The 19594-nt window shown below is 37.0% G+C and overlaps 1 protein-coding gene and 1 pseudogene across 1 annotated transcript; both read right to left on the reverse strand.

Annotated features, from left to right (window-relative positions):
• Positions 1-900: 900 nt before the first annotated feature.
• On the reverse strand, positions 901-1499 carry LOC148131423 (leydig cell tumor 10 kDa protein homolog pseudogene; annotated as a pseudogene).
• Positions 1500-9916: 8417 nt separating this feature from the next.
• LOC113413622 (transmembrane protein 14C-like) lies at positions 9917-18207 on the reverse strand. Its single transcript, XM_026670042.2, has 5 exons — positions 17866-18207; positions 16467-16543; positions 13148-13249; positions 12230-12317; positions 9917-10856 (listed from the first exon to the last, which is right to left on the reverse strand). The coding sequence occupies exons 2-5, from the start codon at positions 16540-16542 to the stop codon at positions 10799-10801; spliced, it is 324 nt and encodes a 107-aa protein (XP_026525827.1). The 5' UTR covers position 16543; positions 17866-18207; the 3' UTR covers positions 9917-10798.
• Between the last annotated feature and the right edge of the window lie 1387 nt (positions 18208-19594).

Here is a 19594-nt window from a genome sequence, read left to right on the forward strand (position 1 = left end):
GAGCTTGTGTTCTGATTGGTTGTCAGATTCCCAGGGGGGCATGCAGGGGTAACGCTATAGGTTGTCTTTTGGATCCCAGGCTTGGTTGACTCTTGCTGAAGGAGATAGAACTTTGTTATGTAGAATAGACTGCCCTAGGCCTTAGTGTCCCATTAACAAAATTGGGGGAGTGGGGGCTGAGTTTCTGCCTCTCTGAGTTTTTACTTCTCTTTTAGGGGAAATATTCTGCCTTTTTTAGTATATCCTAAAATATTTCATTTTCCTAGGAGAGGGGTGGGTTTTAACTTCCAACAAGAAGATACAACTTCCTAAAATCTCCTGGGGCAAAGGAATCAGAAGCTCCTGCTAGTGCATAAATCTAATAACAATATGTTTTACTACTTATCTCACAGCAGGTGGCAGCATTTGAATTAGATTTTAAAGCCAAACAATGTCAAGCCTTATTAGTCCTTGGGTGGGACTAATTGTTCCAGCAATTCTTAAGGCAATTTGTGTGTGTGTGTGTGTGGGTGGGTGGGTGTGGGTGTGGGTGTGCATATGTTGGTATGTAGGTACGTACATGCATGCATGCATACATACATATGCTTATTGAAGAAAACAGTGACAATCATTTCCATATTATTGGAATGGAACCGACTGAATATCTCCATGAAATAACTAGGAATAAACTTTGACTTGAATATTTAAAAAATAATAATCCTATATTTAACCAGTGCCTTTAATAGGCCAACCCAAGTGTTACAAAATAGCATGCAAGCATTTTTTTAAAAAAATCTTTTAATTGGGCAAGATAATTTTCAGAAACAGAAGAGAAAGGAAAATCTGGATTTGTCCTTAGGATTTAAGACGCAAGCTGATCTCAGGAGTAGATCATATTCATTGAAGAAGTCTTATTATACTAGAATGAAAACAAAGTAACTTTCACTGAAATCATAAACCCCCCCAAAAAGGAGGAAAACTTGAAACTAGAATAAGTCACGTTTGAAAGCAATCTAATACCTATTGTATTAGCCCACAATCCAGTATCAGGCAAGGAACTAATCAGATGGATTCTTATGTAGAAGAAAACTGTCTGCCAACTGAAACATGGAGCACACTAGATGGTCACCCAACAAAATCACATGGACACAGTCAAACTTAAATGTATTGCAGGCCACAATCACCAATTTCAGTCCATGAAACATTGTTAAGACTTGCTAGAGTGTCCTGGATCTTTCTTTGTTTCCACTTTAGGGGCCTTCAACAAACTAAGTTTCTTAGATAACTTAGTACTGGCCTTCATTACCACCTCATGCTCAATCTTCTTACGGATGGAAACCTCCAGATTCTTTTTCACTTTCTGTTGCTGGATCACACAAGTTTTCTTGGGCGCAATTACATGACCTCCTTTGCGAAGTCCATGGGCAGCAGCCACTGCCTACTTCCCCGCAGCAGCCATCTTACGCGCCTTGAATTTCTGCTTGCCCTGAGCCATCGATTCCAGCCAGTTCTCCACCTCCCACCCGACACTTGCTCAACCCATTCACATTATGCTCAACCCATTCACATTATCCATTATTCACAGAAGGTAGTGGATTTTGAAGTGCAACCAGTTGTTGAACAGCCTGCAGGCATCCCAGCAGAATGCTACCCATCACACATGTGATGTTAAGTTATATTAAAGTCCTTTACAAAGATTCCTATGAAGAAGAAACAAGCGAATATTTATTTTCTTATTCAAAATAATTGTTGGTTCCCCATTTTAGGCAAATAAAAAAGCCTGCACAAGAATACATTCTGTTTTCATTCTTGATTAAGTGAAAAATATAATTCAACTAGATATCAGTTGCTATATTCCTTCTACTTTCTCAGGTTAGGAAACTAGCTGTCATACTATGTAGCTTTTTTTTAATGCAGAACAAATCCTAATCTTTATCATCAAATAACTTTATATACTTTTGAAAAAGCTTGTCCAAAAAAGGCTGACACCTTGTGTTTTAGTATCCAAATCCTTCAGTATGAAAATTAGATTTACTGAAGAACAAATTTTACTAACTTGTGAGTAATTATGGCAAGATATTGAATTAATAAACCAACTCACCAAGAGCAAAAGAAGATTGATAATGATACATCGTATCATTAAATAATAATAAAATACCACCTATGGAAGAATGCCAAATCAAGTTGTAGAAGTATGTATCTGTGTCAAAAACAAACTCAATTTGATAAACAGGATTGATTCTACAGTTCTACATATACACTTGCACTACATTCAAAATTTGGGCTTGTTTTAACATAAGGCTTTAATATCCAAGTTTTTGTTTGATTCAGTCAATATGGACAGAATTCTTGAATTAGACTTGAATTCTTGAATTTCTATTAACTCTCCTTTCTGACTTATAGCTCCTATTTTACTGACTATTGTTAAAAGTCAAACTGATTTTTAAAATGTTCCAAAATCTTAAAGTGATGCAAGAGACTTTAAAGGCAGCACTAACATAATGTTATTTTAAATTGTATATTTCACCTGGTCTGGCTTGTAAATATCTTTTCTCCTTTTAAATTTGCATTCTTAAATATCCACTGAAATAAGCAAACAAACAAACAAGTAAAATTCTTTGATAACAGTATCCCAGAGATTTGTAGCTGGGCAAAATGCCATTGTCTATAGCTGTGTCAGCAGCACTGCAGACCCACACACTTCATGCTGCTTTATGTCTATCTTTTCAAAGAGATTCCCAATCCACCCCGCCTTCCTTGCACATTCTCATCTTGGGCTCAATCAAGGCGTGAAAAAACAATATTCAGCTAAAATGTTAGAGAAACTCTTGTCTTTCCTCAATTTAATTTGCTGAGCTGAGCAAACATCCATCCATCCAAACACCCTATTTTTTCTTTTATTTTTCTTATATGTACCCATTTCATGCATTCATAACTATGTATATACTTATACCTATTATCTTGTAAGCGATTGACAAATCAAAATAAATAAAAATATAAATAAATAAATAAATATTTTTATTATTTCAATTATCAGGCTAATCGGGGGAAATTATTACATAGTTGGAATTACATAATGCTTTCTTTATAAAATGAGATCTGCTTAAACTGATTGGTGGTTATTAGATATGGCAGCAAAGGTACAACTCCCTTTTGTGTTCAGATACCATGAATCTCTAGTTGAAGTTAATAGAACTGCAGAACACCACAGAGCACTGCACATCAGAACAACTAGAGACAAGAGCAGTTTTTTTTCCAAAAGCCATCACTCTGCTGAACAAATAATTCCCTCAACACTGTTCAACTATTTACAAAGTCTGCACTACTATTACTGTTAATCTTCTCATCACTCCTTATCACCCATCCCCAGAGGTGGGATTCTACCCCATTCGCACCTATTCGCTAGAACCAGTTGTTAACATTCTAAGCAGTTCGGAGAACCGGTTGTTAGAAGAAATTACTGGCCTAATCCTGTAAGGAAGGCAGGAAGGAAACATTTTGGTGTTGCTTACAGAAACTGCCTCTCCATTAACCCTTATTACATTCTTGGCAGAACTAGACTTCCTGTCTCAGGAACTTCTCTGGAGCATTTTTCCCCTCCTTTGCTGGTACTTTGCTTGTGTGGAGTGATCATTCAAAGTTACAATGGCACTGAAAAAGTGACTTATAACCATTTTTCACACTTACGACTATTGCAGCATCCCCACAATCATGAGAGGCCAGGTGAGGAGATGCGTGCCTTAATGTGAGTGATACTGAGTTGGCCACACCCAGCCAATAACATGATCACCAAGCCATGTCCACCCAGTCACATGACCACCAAGCCATGCCCACCACCTAAGCCACGCCCATAGAACCAGTTGTTAAACATTTGGATCCCCCCTGCCCATCCCCCCCACTTGTGACTGTATGACTGTAACTTTGTTGCTTGTATCCTCACAATTTATATTGACTGTTTCCTAGTATGATTTGATTGCTTATTGTACCCTATGACTATTATTAAGTGTTGAACCTGATGATTCTTGACTCATGATGAATGTATCTTTTATTTTATGTATACTGAGAGCATTTGCACCAAGACAAATTCCTTGCGTGTCCAATCACACTTGGCCAATAAAGAATCTATTCTATTCTATTCTATTCTATTCTATTCTATTCTATTCTATTCTATTCTAGAACTGCAGAAGGACAGAGTTTTGAGTGGTTTTCATATGCTCAGTTAACAGAAAGATTAGTTATGGATAAAAAACAATTGGAACTAAAACCAGAAAGCAGAATTTGAAACTGAATTATGTACAAACTATGAACATGTAACAGTAAATATGTGTAAACATTTACTAAGATCTGAAATAGTAAAGGGACAGGTGAAAGATTGCATGACAAAATGGGCTATTAATTATGGATATACTGTACATGGCAGGCAATGTGGGTAACTGGTATCAAATTTAGTGTCATCTTTTAAGATATATTTTTTAAAGTATGATGCATCATTAGTATATGACACAAGATAAATTATGAAAAGTGTACAAAGGTATTTCAAACTAATGTTGGCAATGGGAAAAACACAAAGGGATATTTTACCAGGCATGATGGACTTGTGAGTAAGCTAAGAATCTTCTGATATAAATTCATATGATGACACAAAGGATTTTAAAGATAAATCTTGTGAAGAAACCATAACTTTTTAATGGGACCTATGAACTAGAAAAGATGCAAGGACAGTTTATTTTTGTATATGGTAACTGCAGCAAGATTATTGTATGCTCAACAATGAAAGAATAATGAAATTGCCACAGTGGAGGAATGGATTGTGGAAATGCCAGAACTTTTGCTGAGATGGCAAAGTTGATTTGTTTGGTCAGAGGAAAACATAACACAGACTTTTTTTCTTGCACCTTTTTCTTTCTTTTCTATTTTTTCTTTGTATTTGACTTTTACTGTATGCAAAACTCCCAATAAATATAGATGAATTAACTAAAGAAACCATGTACTCCTGTTTATCAAATGCTGATTATTTTAAACTAAGTTGCCAAGTTATTCTTGGCTTCTGAATTTTCCAAATATTATTCAATAGTAATGATCTGCATGATGCAGATCTCTGTTTGCTCTTTGTAATCGAGATTTGCTATTATACCACAATAGCCTAGTTTTCTTTTACACAATTATAAGCTGCTTACACACTTGGCCCAGCTTTTCATGTATCACCCAGCAATTTCTAATCTGGTTGCTGTCAGTTACAATTGAGTGAGAGTTTTATATAGATCCGTGTTTGCGTTGCATCAATCATGGATGGCTCAAAATGCTGATTTGTTCATTTAAAGGGTATCACACTGAGATTTTCTCAGGGTCTTTACAATCAAAATAAACCTACATTGTAGTAGAGCGACCACTTTTGATCTGAGCAATACTGGTGTTTGACTTGTAGCCAGGGAAGAACATTTGGATAAGCAAAGAGAGGTGACCAGCAGATTCTAGGGATCAAAAAATAATGCAAGGAGAAATAGTTTTTCTCTTCTACCCTGCTGTGTCACATGTCTATGTGGTTCAAACACTAGAATGGAAGCAACCTCCATTGTTCTATTGCTGTAAATTTTTTGATACCTGTAAAACAGAAATAGTTCTGAAGGTAGAATATTCTTCCAATATTCAACGCCAGACAGATGTGGCTTTACTAGGCTGGCTTATAATGCTTGAATGCATCGCTATAATAGAACGGCATGGCGCTAGTTTGGCTTCTAATGGCTGTGTTTGTGTACAGACACAGAACATTCTTTCTCTCACCTTTATCAGTCTTTGCGCTAAATATTAATAAACAGGAATATAGAAAGCATTGATCAAGCTATAATGGGCCAGGATGAAGGGACCAATAAAACTGGCACATTCCGCAACTCTGATCAAGGAGAACACCTGTAAGAAAGGGGCAGGGCTTTGATTGTGTCATCATGGTCATCACCTCTTAACTTTTTGATCCTTCCTGCAATCCCCCAATTCTGATACTGTGTACCATCAAGATAACTTTTTCTTATAAGATTCCTTATAAGGTTTTGAAGAAATAGTTTCATCATTTTTTCCTGGCTGCATACCTAGGAAGAGTATAAGCCTACTCCACTTGTAGTTATCTCTTCTCTACACACAGACACACAGACACACACACATCAAGATTTCTTGCTTCTGTTAAAATTACTTTGTAATCCAAGTTCTCTGTCCTTTTTTAATGAAATTAATCCACAAATTCAGGCTTAGAATGTTGACAGATCAGTATGTTCTATATACTATGATTTCTTGGAGAGAAGACATGCAATGTTTTGCTAAAAAAATTAAGTGGTTGAAGATATTTTTGCAAGCAGTTTATTTTAGCTGTCTGCAGTTCATAAGATGTCAAGGCATTGCTCAGTAGTTGCTCTTACAGATGGTAAGAACAGCAAAGGTGTCATGTTGAGAAGAGCAAATTAAGCACTGGATTTACTTTTCCCTGAGTTACCCTGTCAATCTAACCATAGAGATCTTAACACGAAGGTCTGGTTGTCACAAGTGGGTGTACAATTTAGAGGCATTAAATGATGAAAGCAGCATTGCACGGTTGCAATGCCAGCTATGCTGCTTTTTGAAAGTTCACAGTGACATTGTACACACAGTTGAAAGGAATAGAACATGTCTCATGACAACACAAAAACTTTCATCATTTTGAATGAACCTTGAATCTTGTGGATACTGTAAGATGTAGTAAAGTATTATGAAAAACCAAAATGGATTAACTATTAAGTATTAACTATTAACTATCAATTAAGCATCAAGCAGTTAAACCCATCATGCTGTTTTTTCTCCAAAAGCATACAGTACATAAAACTCCCTTCTCCAATTCTTCTCCTGTAAGATAACTTGGTTGAATGAGAGTGGTTGGTCTGAAGATTCAGCTTCCATGTGGCTAAGCTATTTATTTATTTAAGAAAATTTATACAGATAACTCTTGTTTTACAATGATTTAATGATCGTTCAAAGTTACAATGGCCCTGAAAAAAGTGACTTCCAACATTTACAACCAACGCAGCATCCTTATGGTCGCATGATCAAAATTTGGATGATTGGCAACTGGCATGTATCCCAGGATCATGTGAACACCTGAAGATCTGCAATCTTCTCAGCCAGATTCTGGCAAGCAAAGTCAATGTGGAAAGCTGAACTTGCTTAATGCTGATTCACTTAACAACTGCAATGATTTGCTTAACGAGCTTGGCAAAAAGGTCATAAAATTGAGCATGACTCCCTTAATAACAGAAATTCTGGTTTCAGTTGTGGTCATGAACTGCCCAACTCACTCTCAGTGACTCCGCGTGGGGGCTTAAAAAGATAAAAATCCAATATAAAAATAATTAAAAAGCAAAGGTCGACCTAGAATTATGTTAAACCATCTTGGTTTCCTGTTCCTAATTCAACACTTTATCATCTATATCACTCTGACTCTCAACCTCTGGATTTCCCCTCCCCCTATTCTAGTTCATAAACACATAATTTCAATCCCACATTTTTAAATTCTATTCCTTTAACTTCTCCTTTGTCACACCTGATCCATAAGTCATCCCAGCAGCATGCAGACAATTCGTTTCAGGTGCATATTCTTATTAGTTATTAGATGCATATACTTTTGGCAGCCTCCATGCAGATTTGATTTAAGAGGACCCACTGGAATATTTTGGAGGTTGCTGTTTGCATTCCACAAGTTTTAATCTGCTTAACATTTTTAGTTCTTACAGGTTTCTAGGATGATTTCATGACATTATTCAAGACTGTATAAAACCAGCTGGCATCTTAAAGAGGATCTATCTCATCTGATCCAGGGATTCTGACCAGAGGACTAATTCCCAATTTGCATTGTTTGTTCAGTCTAACTATCAGTGAAAAGGGGAAACAAATATTTATTTATTTGTCAAACATGTACAAGATAAGTATAAGTATGAACATAAACAAGGAGGGAAGTAAATACAGATAAATGGGGACAGTGAGACAGTCAAATAGCGAGATATGAAATTGCTTACAACGTAACAGTGTAGCTTGTCAATTATTTAATTAATATCAAACCATGCTAATAAAAGTGACTTGTGTTAATGTCTGTATGCATTATCTGGAACCCTTGAGGTAAGCAAACCTGTGCTCAATCCTGCTTCCTGTAACTAAAATGTAGCCGGGGTCATAGTGGAGAGGCAATTAAGAGTGGTGACTCTTCTGAGAATTAACCACTTTGTGTGGTTTTTGTGCCTTTCAACCAAAAATCTTGTCCTCTAAATGTTCAACACAGCAATAATAATACCTTTAAAAAGTATTCTTACTTTGATAGGTTCATTGTTCCTACACAACTTGTTTATGAAGCAGTGCTGTGGACACCCTGCAACTTAAAGTTAGCATTTTTGTTTCTTTAGGATAATGCTTGAATGCTTTCAATTCATCTTGCTGCGAAATGCAGCCATGGCTTTTGAGGGGAATCGCACTATAATCCACTCTTTACTTCATGCCTCAAATTGAAAGTCTAGTTCAGAGTACAATACATTCCATGTCTTCACTTAGTCAGGGATAAAGTTAAGAGGTTGTAACCACCTCTGTATTAGCATTTCCAAAGTGACTGCTTTTAGATGCATTAGTCATGTAAAGGGAAAGTTATGAGACCTTAATCTGAAATATCTGGAGGGCAGATAACATGCTCTGGCTCACTGTAATTATGGATGAAACATGTAAGAGTGATACCCATTGTAATCGGAGCACTTGATACCATGTTCAAGAATTTTGCAAAATACATCAAGAAGTAGTAGCTTCCTGCTGTAGCTCCCGCAGAGCTGCAAGACTACACTACTAGGAACAACATACATTTTAAGAACGTACTTGATTGATACCTTGGATGCTGGCAGCAACTCGTATCAACCATCAGTACCAGTCAATAATTATCAACCGTCAGTGCCATTCAATAATATTTGTGATACATTTTTAAATGTTCAGTTGACGGAGCTTCATGTTTAATGAATAAAAGTTTATAAATAATACAGGTAGTCCTCAATTTATGACAATTTAACCCAAAGTTTATGTTGCTGAGTAAGATAGTTGTTAAATGAGTTTTTCCCCCATTTTACGACCTTTCTTGATAGAGTTGTTAAATGAATCACTCAGTAGTGAGATTAAATTTTTTTTACTACCGGTTCTGTGGGTGTAGCTTGGTGGGCATGGCAGGGGAAGGCTACTGCAAAATCCCACTCCCTCCCAACCCCAATAACCTGCTTTCCAGCTCCGTTCTCCTGTGCAGGGCAACAAAAGAAGACCCAGCCAATCAGCTGGGACTCAGGAGGCAGAGAATAGGTGGGGGCCTGGTCTGTCAGAGGTGGTATTTGCTGGTTCTCCAAACTACTCAAAATTTCTGCTATCTGTTCTCCAGAACTGGACAGAACTTCCTGAATACCACTTCTGGAATCACTGCAGTTTTTAAGTTAGTAATACAGTTGCTAAATGAATTTGGGTTCTCCATTGAATTTGCTTGTCAGGTCATAAAACATGATAACATGACCCTAGGATACTGCAATGGTCATAGATATGAGTCAGTTGCCAAGCTTCTGAATTTTTATCATGACCATGGGGAATGGCTGCAATGGTCACAAGAGTGAAAAACAGTCATAAGTCATTTTTTTAAAGTACTGTTGTAATTTCTAATGGTCACTAAACGAACTGCTGTAAATCGAGGACTACCTGAGCCTATTCTGAGCTGACACAAATCCTCTTTTCTTGGGTTGCAGGATTTCTGAAGCATTCTGTGGAAGAAGATCAATCTGAAATCGTTTGCAAAACCAGTTTTGATCTTACAGAGTGCAAAGTATTTGTACATGTTACAGCAAACTCCTACAATTTCTAGACCATGTCGGAAACTTTCTTGAAAGAAATCATGGTAGAAGCTTTAGTGTAATTTAGGAAGATTTTAATATCATGAACAACTCATAGATAAGAACAAATTCAGTGGTTTTAACAAGGCACAGATTCATGATTAAAGATTGCATTTCAACCGCTTCTTGTAAACGGTTGATAAACAACTGCTTAAGAAAAAAGACAAGAGTACAATGTTTCATAGAGACTCACTTCACAAAACACAATTTATTTTAGGAGCATTTTAGACAGGGGGAAGACGATCTCTGTTTCTTCAGGGATAAACCAAGAGCTCAAAATTCAATCTATTGTTCCTTCATCCTGATATCTTCCCTGCATATGGATCTTGAAACCCCTTCATTCGCAGCAATTGACCATCTTGGTTGAGAATGATGAAATGGTGTATTTCCTATAAATCAGATCAACACCAGGTCACCGTAAGCTGGATTAAGGCAACTGCAGAGACCTAAGCATCCGGAGCACCGCAGGCAAGGGCAAGGGAAACAGTGGAAATGTTCATGCAAGTGATTTTGCTCCCTTAGTTGGGTGAGATAATGTGACGCCAGCAAATAGTGCCAGCACCCTGCTCACACAACTCTTTATAAAAGACACAGGAGTAGAAATCAATATTGGCTGACCCTATTTTCTCTCTCTCTCTCTTAGCTCAGCCAACCTAGTTCTTTGTCTTTTTCTAGCTACTTCTCTTGTTACCACTTTGAGGAATATGACAAAGTTGCCTTACTAATCAAAAGTTCCTACTGGAATGAAGAAAGAAATGCTAGTGTACAAAAAGAGTGTCTATATTCACAAACGCAGTTGCTTTTAATTTGGTCACTTAAGAATTAGGATGTGTGCTTTGCTGAGTTTAGCATGGCATATTTGAGCTGATGTGTGATCTTTCTTCTTAGCCACAGAGAGTGCCCTGTTATCCGTTATGTGGCTTGTCATACATCTTCAGCCCAAGTCTTCCAACCATCACCAAACTTGAAAGAAAAAATACACACAGTTTATGAGAAATAAAAGAAAAGGGAATATTTTCTACATTAATGCCCTATCTCAAACATGGGTTTAATTAGAGACAAAGAGGCGAAAGCAAATACATTGGCGGGAGAAAACCTTGTCTAGTGGTTAAGGTAAGGTACCAGGCTATAAACTTGGTGACTGTGAGTTCTAGCCCTGCTTTAGTCATAAAAGGCAGCTGGATGACCTTGGACAAGTCACCCTCCCTCTCAGCCCAACCCACCTCACAGGGTTGCTGTTGCGAGGAACATAGGAGGAGGAAGGCATGGTGAATTATTAGTAAAAATAATTAAGTAAATAAATAAAATCATGGAAATTCCACATTGCAACCAGACATCAGGTAGGAACACATAATGACGGTACTGCAAGAAGACATAGTTTTGGTGTCACTGTAGCTTGCTGCAGATACAAACAAGAAATGTTCTTGATAGAGATACTGACATGCATTCATTGTGGTCACTTTCCTCTAGAGCAGTGTTTCTCAATGTTGGTAACTTTAAGATGTGTGGACTTCAACTCCCAGAATTCCCCAGCCAGCATATTGCCAAGGTTGTCAAAATTGAGAAACACTGCTTAGAGCAGGGGTGTCAAACTGGCGGCCTGTGGGCCGGATGTGTCACGCTCAAGCCACACCCACCCCAACTCCGGAAATGGGGAGAGCATCGTGAAATGTCACGTGACGGCAACCGGATACACAACTTTGACATCCGTGGCTTAAAGTAAGGCAGTTGGTTGGAAAAAGGGAGGCAGACTATAACTTGGGGCTGTATAACTTTCGAGGCTAAATTTGTCCCCAAGAGATTTTCCATTAATACTAAATTGTCATTTTTAATGTGACAGAGGGGAACAAATTATTAAATACATGGGAATCACATGAATGGTATTAACAGTGCTAATTGAAAGCTAATTTAAAGCTAACTTAAGCCTTAACTTAGTTTCTGTTTCATTTCCTTCTCCTATTTCTGATCACATGCTGACACATCCATTTCATGGCCAAGTATGAAAATAATGTTCATACTTGTGATCAGAGTAGGTGGAAGAAAGAGGAAAAGAAACATTTTGGATATACAGTACTATAGTTCAGTCCCAGTTTCCAAAATTATGGGACCGCTCAATGTCATTTTGGTCCTATTTGATCAACATGCTATTTAATCTAAAACTATTAAAATTTAATAGTTACTCATTGTCAATTTCTGAAAAACACAGTTGTAGCATGGTGCTATTTGTTGATCCTTAGACATAAATCTCAGTACTTTTAATAAAACTCCCTCAAAAGTTAATGCAAGATCATACCCTTAATGTAACAGTGAGAACCGAAAAGCATGCAGTTTAATACCTTGCCCCAGCAATCAATCCTGCAGGCATTAATTTCCCTGAGTTGTAGAATCTCATTCCCATAATGCCAGCTAAGGTTCCAGAAGCAACTAATAAAAAAAAATTACATATTAAAAAAAATACATGTGATGCATTATTATCTCATGTGTGTTTCTTGTACCTGAAAATGATGTTCACTTAGTATCTTATCTCTAAAACTTCTCAGAGTCAAAAGATCCACTCCCTACATTGCAACATTCTCAACTGAACTCTTTATAAGAATACTTGCACTTTCACCTCAAACATATCCCAACAGTCCTCTTTTTTATCTGTTTTTTAAAATTATGTTTTATTTCAAAGATGTATTTTTCCCGCTTTTGTATTTTTTGGCTTACAATGGTAAATTGAGCAAACCTCCCAGAGGTGTTTTTTCAAAAAGCAACTGGATTTTGTTTTTTTCTTGAAATTGTTTCGCTTCTCATCCAAGCAGCTTCTTTTTTAAGCAAACCAAACCATCCCAATAAATCTGAATAATACACTCCAATTTCTTTCTATTTAACTTCTATTTCTTGGGGGAATGAGATCACTCACAGGGATTAATGGTTAACATAATGGGTTTGAATTTTGAACTAAATCTATTAGCGCCTTTACATACTTTTGGCAAGGTGATTTTTCATCCATCAAATGGTTTCCAAAATAGTATCTTGTACCAATTTTTTATATCTGCCCTAATTTACTGCAAATTAGTGCCCTTATTTTAAAAAAATGCATACGATTTTTGCAATTTCCTGTGGAAGGAATCCTATTGGAGGATTTTGCTGCTATTGAGCAAAATCAACTGTACTCTTATGAACACATGGTATTAAACACATTGAAATCGAAGGCTTGTAATAATTATATTTATGTGTCTTACATATCTATTTGTTCAAGGCAGACTTACTCAGAGAAAGCCAAATGTTCTTTGGGTCTTGAGACAGTTGGTATGCTCCAAGTCCAGCTATCCCACCGAAAAGAAGACCAGCAGCTAAAGATGGGACACTACCTTGAATAAACAAAATGAACTGTGTTAAGAATAGAATAGAATAACAGAGTTGGAAGGGACCTTGGAGGTCTTCTAGTCCAACCCTCTGCTTAGGCAGGAAACCCTATACCATTTCAGACAAATGGTTATCCAATCTCTTCTTTAAAACTTCCAGTGTTAGAGCATTTACAACTTATGGAAGCAAGTTGTTCCAATGACTAATTGTTCTAACCATCAGGAAATGTCTCCTTAGTTCTAAGTTGCTTCTCTCCTTGATTAGTTTCCAGCCATTGCATCTTGTCCTGCCTTCAGGAGCTTTGGAGAATAGTTTGACTCTCTCTTCTTTGTGGCAGCCTCTGACATATTGGAGCATTGCTATCATGTCACCCCAGTCCTTCTTGTCATTAAACTAGGCATTCCAGCAACTGTTCTTTATATGTTTTAGCCTCCAGTCCCCTAATCATCTTTGTTTCTCTTCTCTGCACTCTTTCCAGAGTCTCAACATCATTTTTACATCGTGGTGACCAAAACTGGATGCAGTATTCCAAGTGTGGCCTTACCAAGGCATTACAAAGTGGTATTAAGGAGAAATAGATATTGGACAGGCAGTAGTATTTGGTTGTTGTTATAACCTTTGGTTGGGATTTTTTTTTTTAGGCTTCATTGGGGTGTTAGTTTCCTTGTAAAATCTATTAAACAGGAAGGATTAAGTACCACCAATCAGGGGGCATCATTTAAAAGATATTGGAAACAAAAGAATGGAGAGAGAAAAGGAAAGGAGGATCGCATGGAGAAAAATAAAATGGAGTAGAAGGAAGAATGGCTGATATATAGTTGAAGAAAGAGAAATAAAGCCCCTTCCTGAATGTTGGTAATAAAACTAATGAAACTAATGACAAATATAAAGAGTACGGTCTTATATTTTTGTGTGTGCACCTTCAAAGTGTCTTGACCCCTGGCAGCTGCCTGGACTAGTTGCTGTAATTTTCTTGGCAAGATTTTTGGAAGTGGTTTGTCACTGGCTGCTTCTCAGGGATGAGAGAGAATGACTGGCCCAGGTTCACCCAACTGGCTTTGTGCCTACCATAGAACTAGAACTCCCAATTTCTAGCCTGGTGCCTTAATCATTACGTCAAGCTGGCTCTCACAAACTTATCTAGAATATTAATTGCTTGCCTAAACAAAGCAAATGGGAATCAGTTTAAAGTGTATTTTTGCTTTCCTCTAATGCAGCATTCTCTTCATAAAACTTCACATTGACCTTGATGTCATTACAATAAATCTTTGGAGAGCATTACTTTCGAAGAGGATTATCCTGTGTTATTCTATGAAAATGGCTGAGGAGACTATTTTTAGTTCTATTAGGAGTTTATATATGGAGAGTTGACCTTAAAAAATATTAATGTTTTTGAATTGTCCTGTTAAATCAAATTTGCAGGGGCTTTCAATATTGATTGCTAATGTTTCCTGTTCTATTTACAGGTTAAATCTATTTGGAACCGAAGCATCGTGAGCTCTACTAAAAGACCTTATGATCTCCTTTTATGGAGCCATTTCTCTTTCATCTTTACAAGATTATTATGAGGTTGCAAAAAGACTGATATCATACAGGTAGTCTTGACTTACAACCATAACTGAGCCTGGAATTATGGTTGTAAGTTGTAGCAGTCAGTAAGTGGCTCACCAATTTATTATCTTTTTGCAATGGTCATTAAGCAAACAGTATAATTGTTAAGTGAATGTTATGGTTGTTAAGTGAACACTATAGTCGTTAAGCAAATCCATTTTATTCAATGGCTGTTTTTTGCTAGAAACTGGAAGTAAATGCCAGAAACCAGCAAAAAAACATGCAAAATCATGGTCATATGATCATGGAACAATACAAAAGGTCATAAATGTGAAACAAAACACAAAAATACAATAACATGACCACAGGTTGTATGTCTGTGTGAGGCTGTCAGAACTCCAGAACCAAGTCCCTTTTGGGAGGCTCCATTTTAACTTTGATAATTTAACTACCAAGCAACTGGTAGTAAATGAGGATTGCTGGTAATTATGAATACACTTCAAAAGGCTCTAGAAATACATGTCAGTATTAGGACTCAAAAGTCTCTTTAAAGTTGTCCAAGCAGTTGTATTAAATGCATGACTGATATCATTGCTTTTATTTCTAGTCCTAGGATCTCTAACTCACAATGGAGTTCAGATGAATGACGAGAACAACAAAACAGAATTTGACAATTCTTACTTATCCTCAAAGGCTAGGATGAGCAATTAGCAGTCTGCCAGTGAGATGGTAAACTGTATATAATATGAAAAAGTCTTACCAGACCGCAAATTTACACTAGCAGGTTTTGGATGCAGATGGCATTTATACAGATAAATTAAGAAAAGAAGATAGGCTAAGGGAATTTTTGTTGTAATACTCTGATTTTCACAGTGATATTCACAGTTCCCTATTATTTATTACTTATATCGTGATTAATAATCATTTATTAAAAATGCTCTTGTGCTAGTGACAGGAAAACATATAGTTTTCTTCCAAGAATACATAAATCAAAGTTGTTATCTTCATAGAATCTTCTATTAGATCAGTGTAAAGACCTGGCAAAAACATTGCGTTCCCTTCAAAAGCACTCCAGGAAAGGGAGAAACTTCAATTAAAAAGCATTTTTTTCCTCTTTCAAAATTAAAATTAAAATATATTAGCTTCATTGATTTTCAAGAAACCATCAGTCATACTTCATAGGTCAGTTTTGAAATTGAAAGTGTGCCATTAATTGATGAAAAAATATCTATTTTTTTAACTTCAAGAATCGTAGACAGAATATGGATCTTTCAAACACTAATTAAAGCAATAAATTGTAGCGCATGTCCTCAGTCCTACTTATCCAGAGAACTTTTGGGTTGCTTTTAACTCTTCAGTAGATCAAAATGCAAGTAAAACAATAAATGAATAAAGACAAAAACAAGGTCATTTGTACCATACAAATTGGGTGTTACAATAAGATATCAGTCTGCAGCAGCAGAGGCTGGTTTGTGAGATTATCACCCCAAACCAGTACCTCAAATAGGAGGAAACTATTCCCTGCAACAGTTTAACACCATCTTATCACAAGAATAACGGCAGCTTTATTATCAGAATGGAGGCTGAAAAATGTATGTTGGGGAACATACTACTTACTTGACAACTTTCCATTTTAAGAACACTATGAACAAGGAGACACCAATCTCTTACCTGCTTTTGCATAGCCAATTATTCCACCAGAAGCTACTAAAGCTGCATAGCCGAAGCCAATCCAGTCCAATCCCATCCTGGAACATAACACAACATTTAAGCTGGATCATATTGATGGTGATCAGAGACTAAATCCTTCTGAACTAATGCTCAAGTTAGACATGCTTTAATTAATGGAAATCCTGAGAGCTAAATTACATCATCTCTCATCCTCTTACCTCTTACAATTATTGCCTGAAAATTTACCTTTGCAGTAAGATTACTTAAATTACTGCTCTGCCTTTTAATTGTCTATAGCATATAGAAAACCTTTTAAAAATTGCCTTTTTAAAAAAGAAATGCTTCCATGCTTTAAGATGGATATTTAAAAGACATCCTGTATGTTTTCGCTTGTCACTTCCCTACTTGAGAGTAAAGTCTTTGGACAATCTCAGATTCACTAACTATTCTGGAAAAAAAAAGTCAGCTTGGATTAGCATTTTGCCATATTGTACATGGTGTCTGTGGAGAGAAATAAACTTTGCATGAAGAAAAAGTAGGATAAATCAAGTAACTTATGTAGGGTTGTTTGTGATATGATTTACCTATATGCTTGATTAAATACAAAACACTGGAATTATATTCTTTTAGACAATTATTTTTCCCAACCTTTGGGCTGAGTAAGATACAAAACAGGTACAAACAGATGAAAAGAAAACAAGATTCTCAGCCTGAATTGCTTGATTAGGTTACCTTGAGTTCATTTCTGTACCTCAGGGAGGGAGGATGAATACAAATAGGGGGAAAAAACATATTCATTCCAGACTTCATCAATGTACAAAAACATGCAACTATTGTGCTTCTCATACAATCTCTATGGTAAGTAATCAGCTATCCTGTTCTATGTATAGGTAATCTGAGAAAAAGGGCTACATAACTCAAGAAAATATAACCAGGGATCATATTATTTTATTTATTTATACTCTGCCTTATTATAAGGAAGGAAAGAAAGAGAGGAAGGAAGGAAAAGAAAAGAAGGAAGGAAGGAAAGAAAGAAAAAAGAACAGAAGGAAGGAAAAGAAAAGAAGGAAGGAGAGAGAGAGAGAGAGAAAGAGAGGACCCAGCAAATCCTGTTGCCTCTTGAAAAAGCACCTTTGGGACAACCATGACCTGGATGACTAAAAATCTCCATAGACATTTGTTTTGAATAATAGCTGATTTATAGCTGCAGGTATGCATTGCCTCAAAACTTCATCATCTATAAAAATATACTTACCCAGGGATACAGTGCAATAATATATGCAACCTGAAAGCCTTACCCTTGTCCTTTGCCGTACTATATAATACGCCTCAAATGCAAATGCATGAGTGAGTCATGAATGCAAAACCTCAGGAATCTCCATTAAACGTGGCTACTTACTCTCTGGTGCAGGAACAATTTACAAGGGGGCCGCACAGCAAGAAAAATAAGGCTGCTGTCAAGCGATCCTTCTAATCTTGAGCTAACCCGGGAGTTCAACTGCAGGAGAGCAACACACGTGACACGGGCCGATCAGTAAACGCCCGGAGTTGCGGGCTGGGTTTTGTTTTTGTTTTTCCTTTTCCTTTATGCAAAAGCTATGGCGGAACGGCGTATTGCCCAGAGTTTTCAGCACATCTCTTACAAGACTAGCCTCCGGCAGGAAGCAAATCAATTACAATAAGTTAAGATGCTTTAGAGCAAGGCCCTGCAACCGAGCCAACTTTAAGACTTGTGGACTTCAACTCCCAGGATTCCTCCTCCAGTCATATTAGCTTAGGAATTCTGGGAGTTGAAGTCCACAAGTCTTAACCTTGCCAAGTTTGAAGACTCTCGCTTAAGAGTTTCTCGGCAGTGTTGCCATTGCCTTATTTATTTATTTATTTTATTTTTTTATTTATTTGATTTGCCAATTGTTTACAAGATAATAAGTATAAGCGTATACATAGTTGTGAATACATGAAATGGGTACATATAAGAAAAATAAAAGAATAAGAGAAACAATAGGACAAGGACGGTAGGCACGTTGGTGCGCTTATGCACGCCCCCTACAGACCTCTTAGGAAGCGGGTGAGGTCAATAGTAGACAGTCTAAGGTTAAAGTTTTTGGGGTTTGGGGAAGAAACTACAGAGTCGGGTAGAGTATTCCAGACGTTGACCACTCTGTTGCTGAAGTCGTATTTCCTGCAATCAAGTTTGGTGCGGTTTACTTTGAGTTTGTATCTATTGTGTGCTCTTGTGTTGTTATGGTTGAAGCTGAAGTATTCATTGACAGGTAGGACATTGCAATGTATGATTTTGTATACCATGCTTAAGTCAGACCGAAGACGGCGTAATTCAAGGTTTTCTAGTTCTAGAATTTCAAGTCTGGTGGCATAAGGTATTCTACAACGAGTAGAAGAGTGGAGAACTCTCCTTGTGAAATATTTCTGGACTTTCTCAATTGTGCTAATATCAGATACGTAATGAGGGTTCCAGACTGATGAACTGTATTCGAGTATTGGTCTAGCAAATGTTTTGTATGCTCTGGTTAGTAGTGTGATATTACCAGAGAAAAAGCTACGTAGGATTAGGTTAACAACTCTTAATGCCTTTTTGGCTATGTAGTTGCAGTGGGCTCTAGCACTTAGATCATTAGAGATGAGTATTCCAAGGTCCTTTACAGAGCTTGGGTCATCAACAAGTTCTTGACTATTCAGCTTGTATTTTATTTTCTGATTTTTTTGCCAATATGTAAGACAGAGCATTTATTTGTTGAGATTTGAAGTTGCCATTTGTTTGACCATTCAGATACATAGTCGAGATCTTTTTGAAGGGTAGCAGTATTGTCTGTGGTATTGAACAGCTTTACATCATCAGCGAAAAGAACGCAATTGCTCTTAATATGATCGCAGAGGTCATTTATGTAGAGTATGAAGAGAGTTGGTCCTAGAACACTGCCCTGGGGGACACCACTATTGACAGGTACTGGATTTGATAGGACGCTCCCGATTTTGACCATTTGTTGTCTGTTTGACAGGAATGCTTCTATCCAGTTATTCAGTTGTCCAGAGATACCATAGGATTTTATTTTTAGGAGTAGTTTGTCGTGTACCACTGAATCAAAGGCTTTACAGAAGTCTATGTAGAT

Source organism: Notechis scutatus, chromosome 3 (genome assembly GCF_049901735.1).
Source record: "Notechis scutatus isolate UNSWTSFEM ecotype Mainland chromosome 3, rNotScu1.2, whole genome shotgun sequence".
NCBI classification, from domain to species: Eukaryota; Metazoa; Chordata; class Lepidosauria; order Squamata; family Elapidae; genus Notechis; species Notechis scutatus.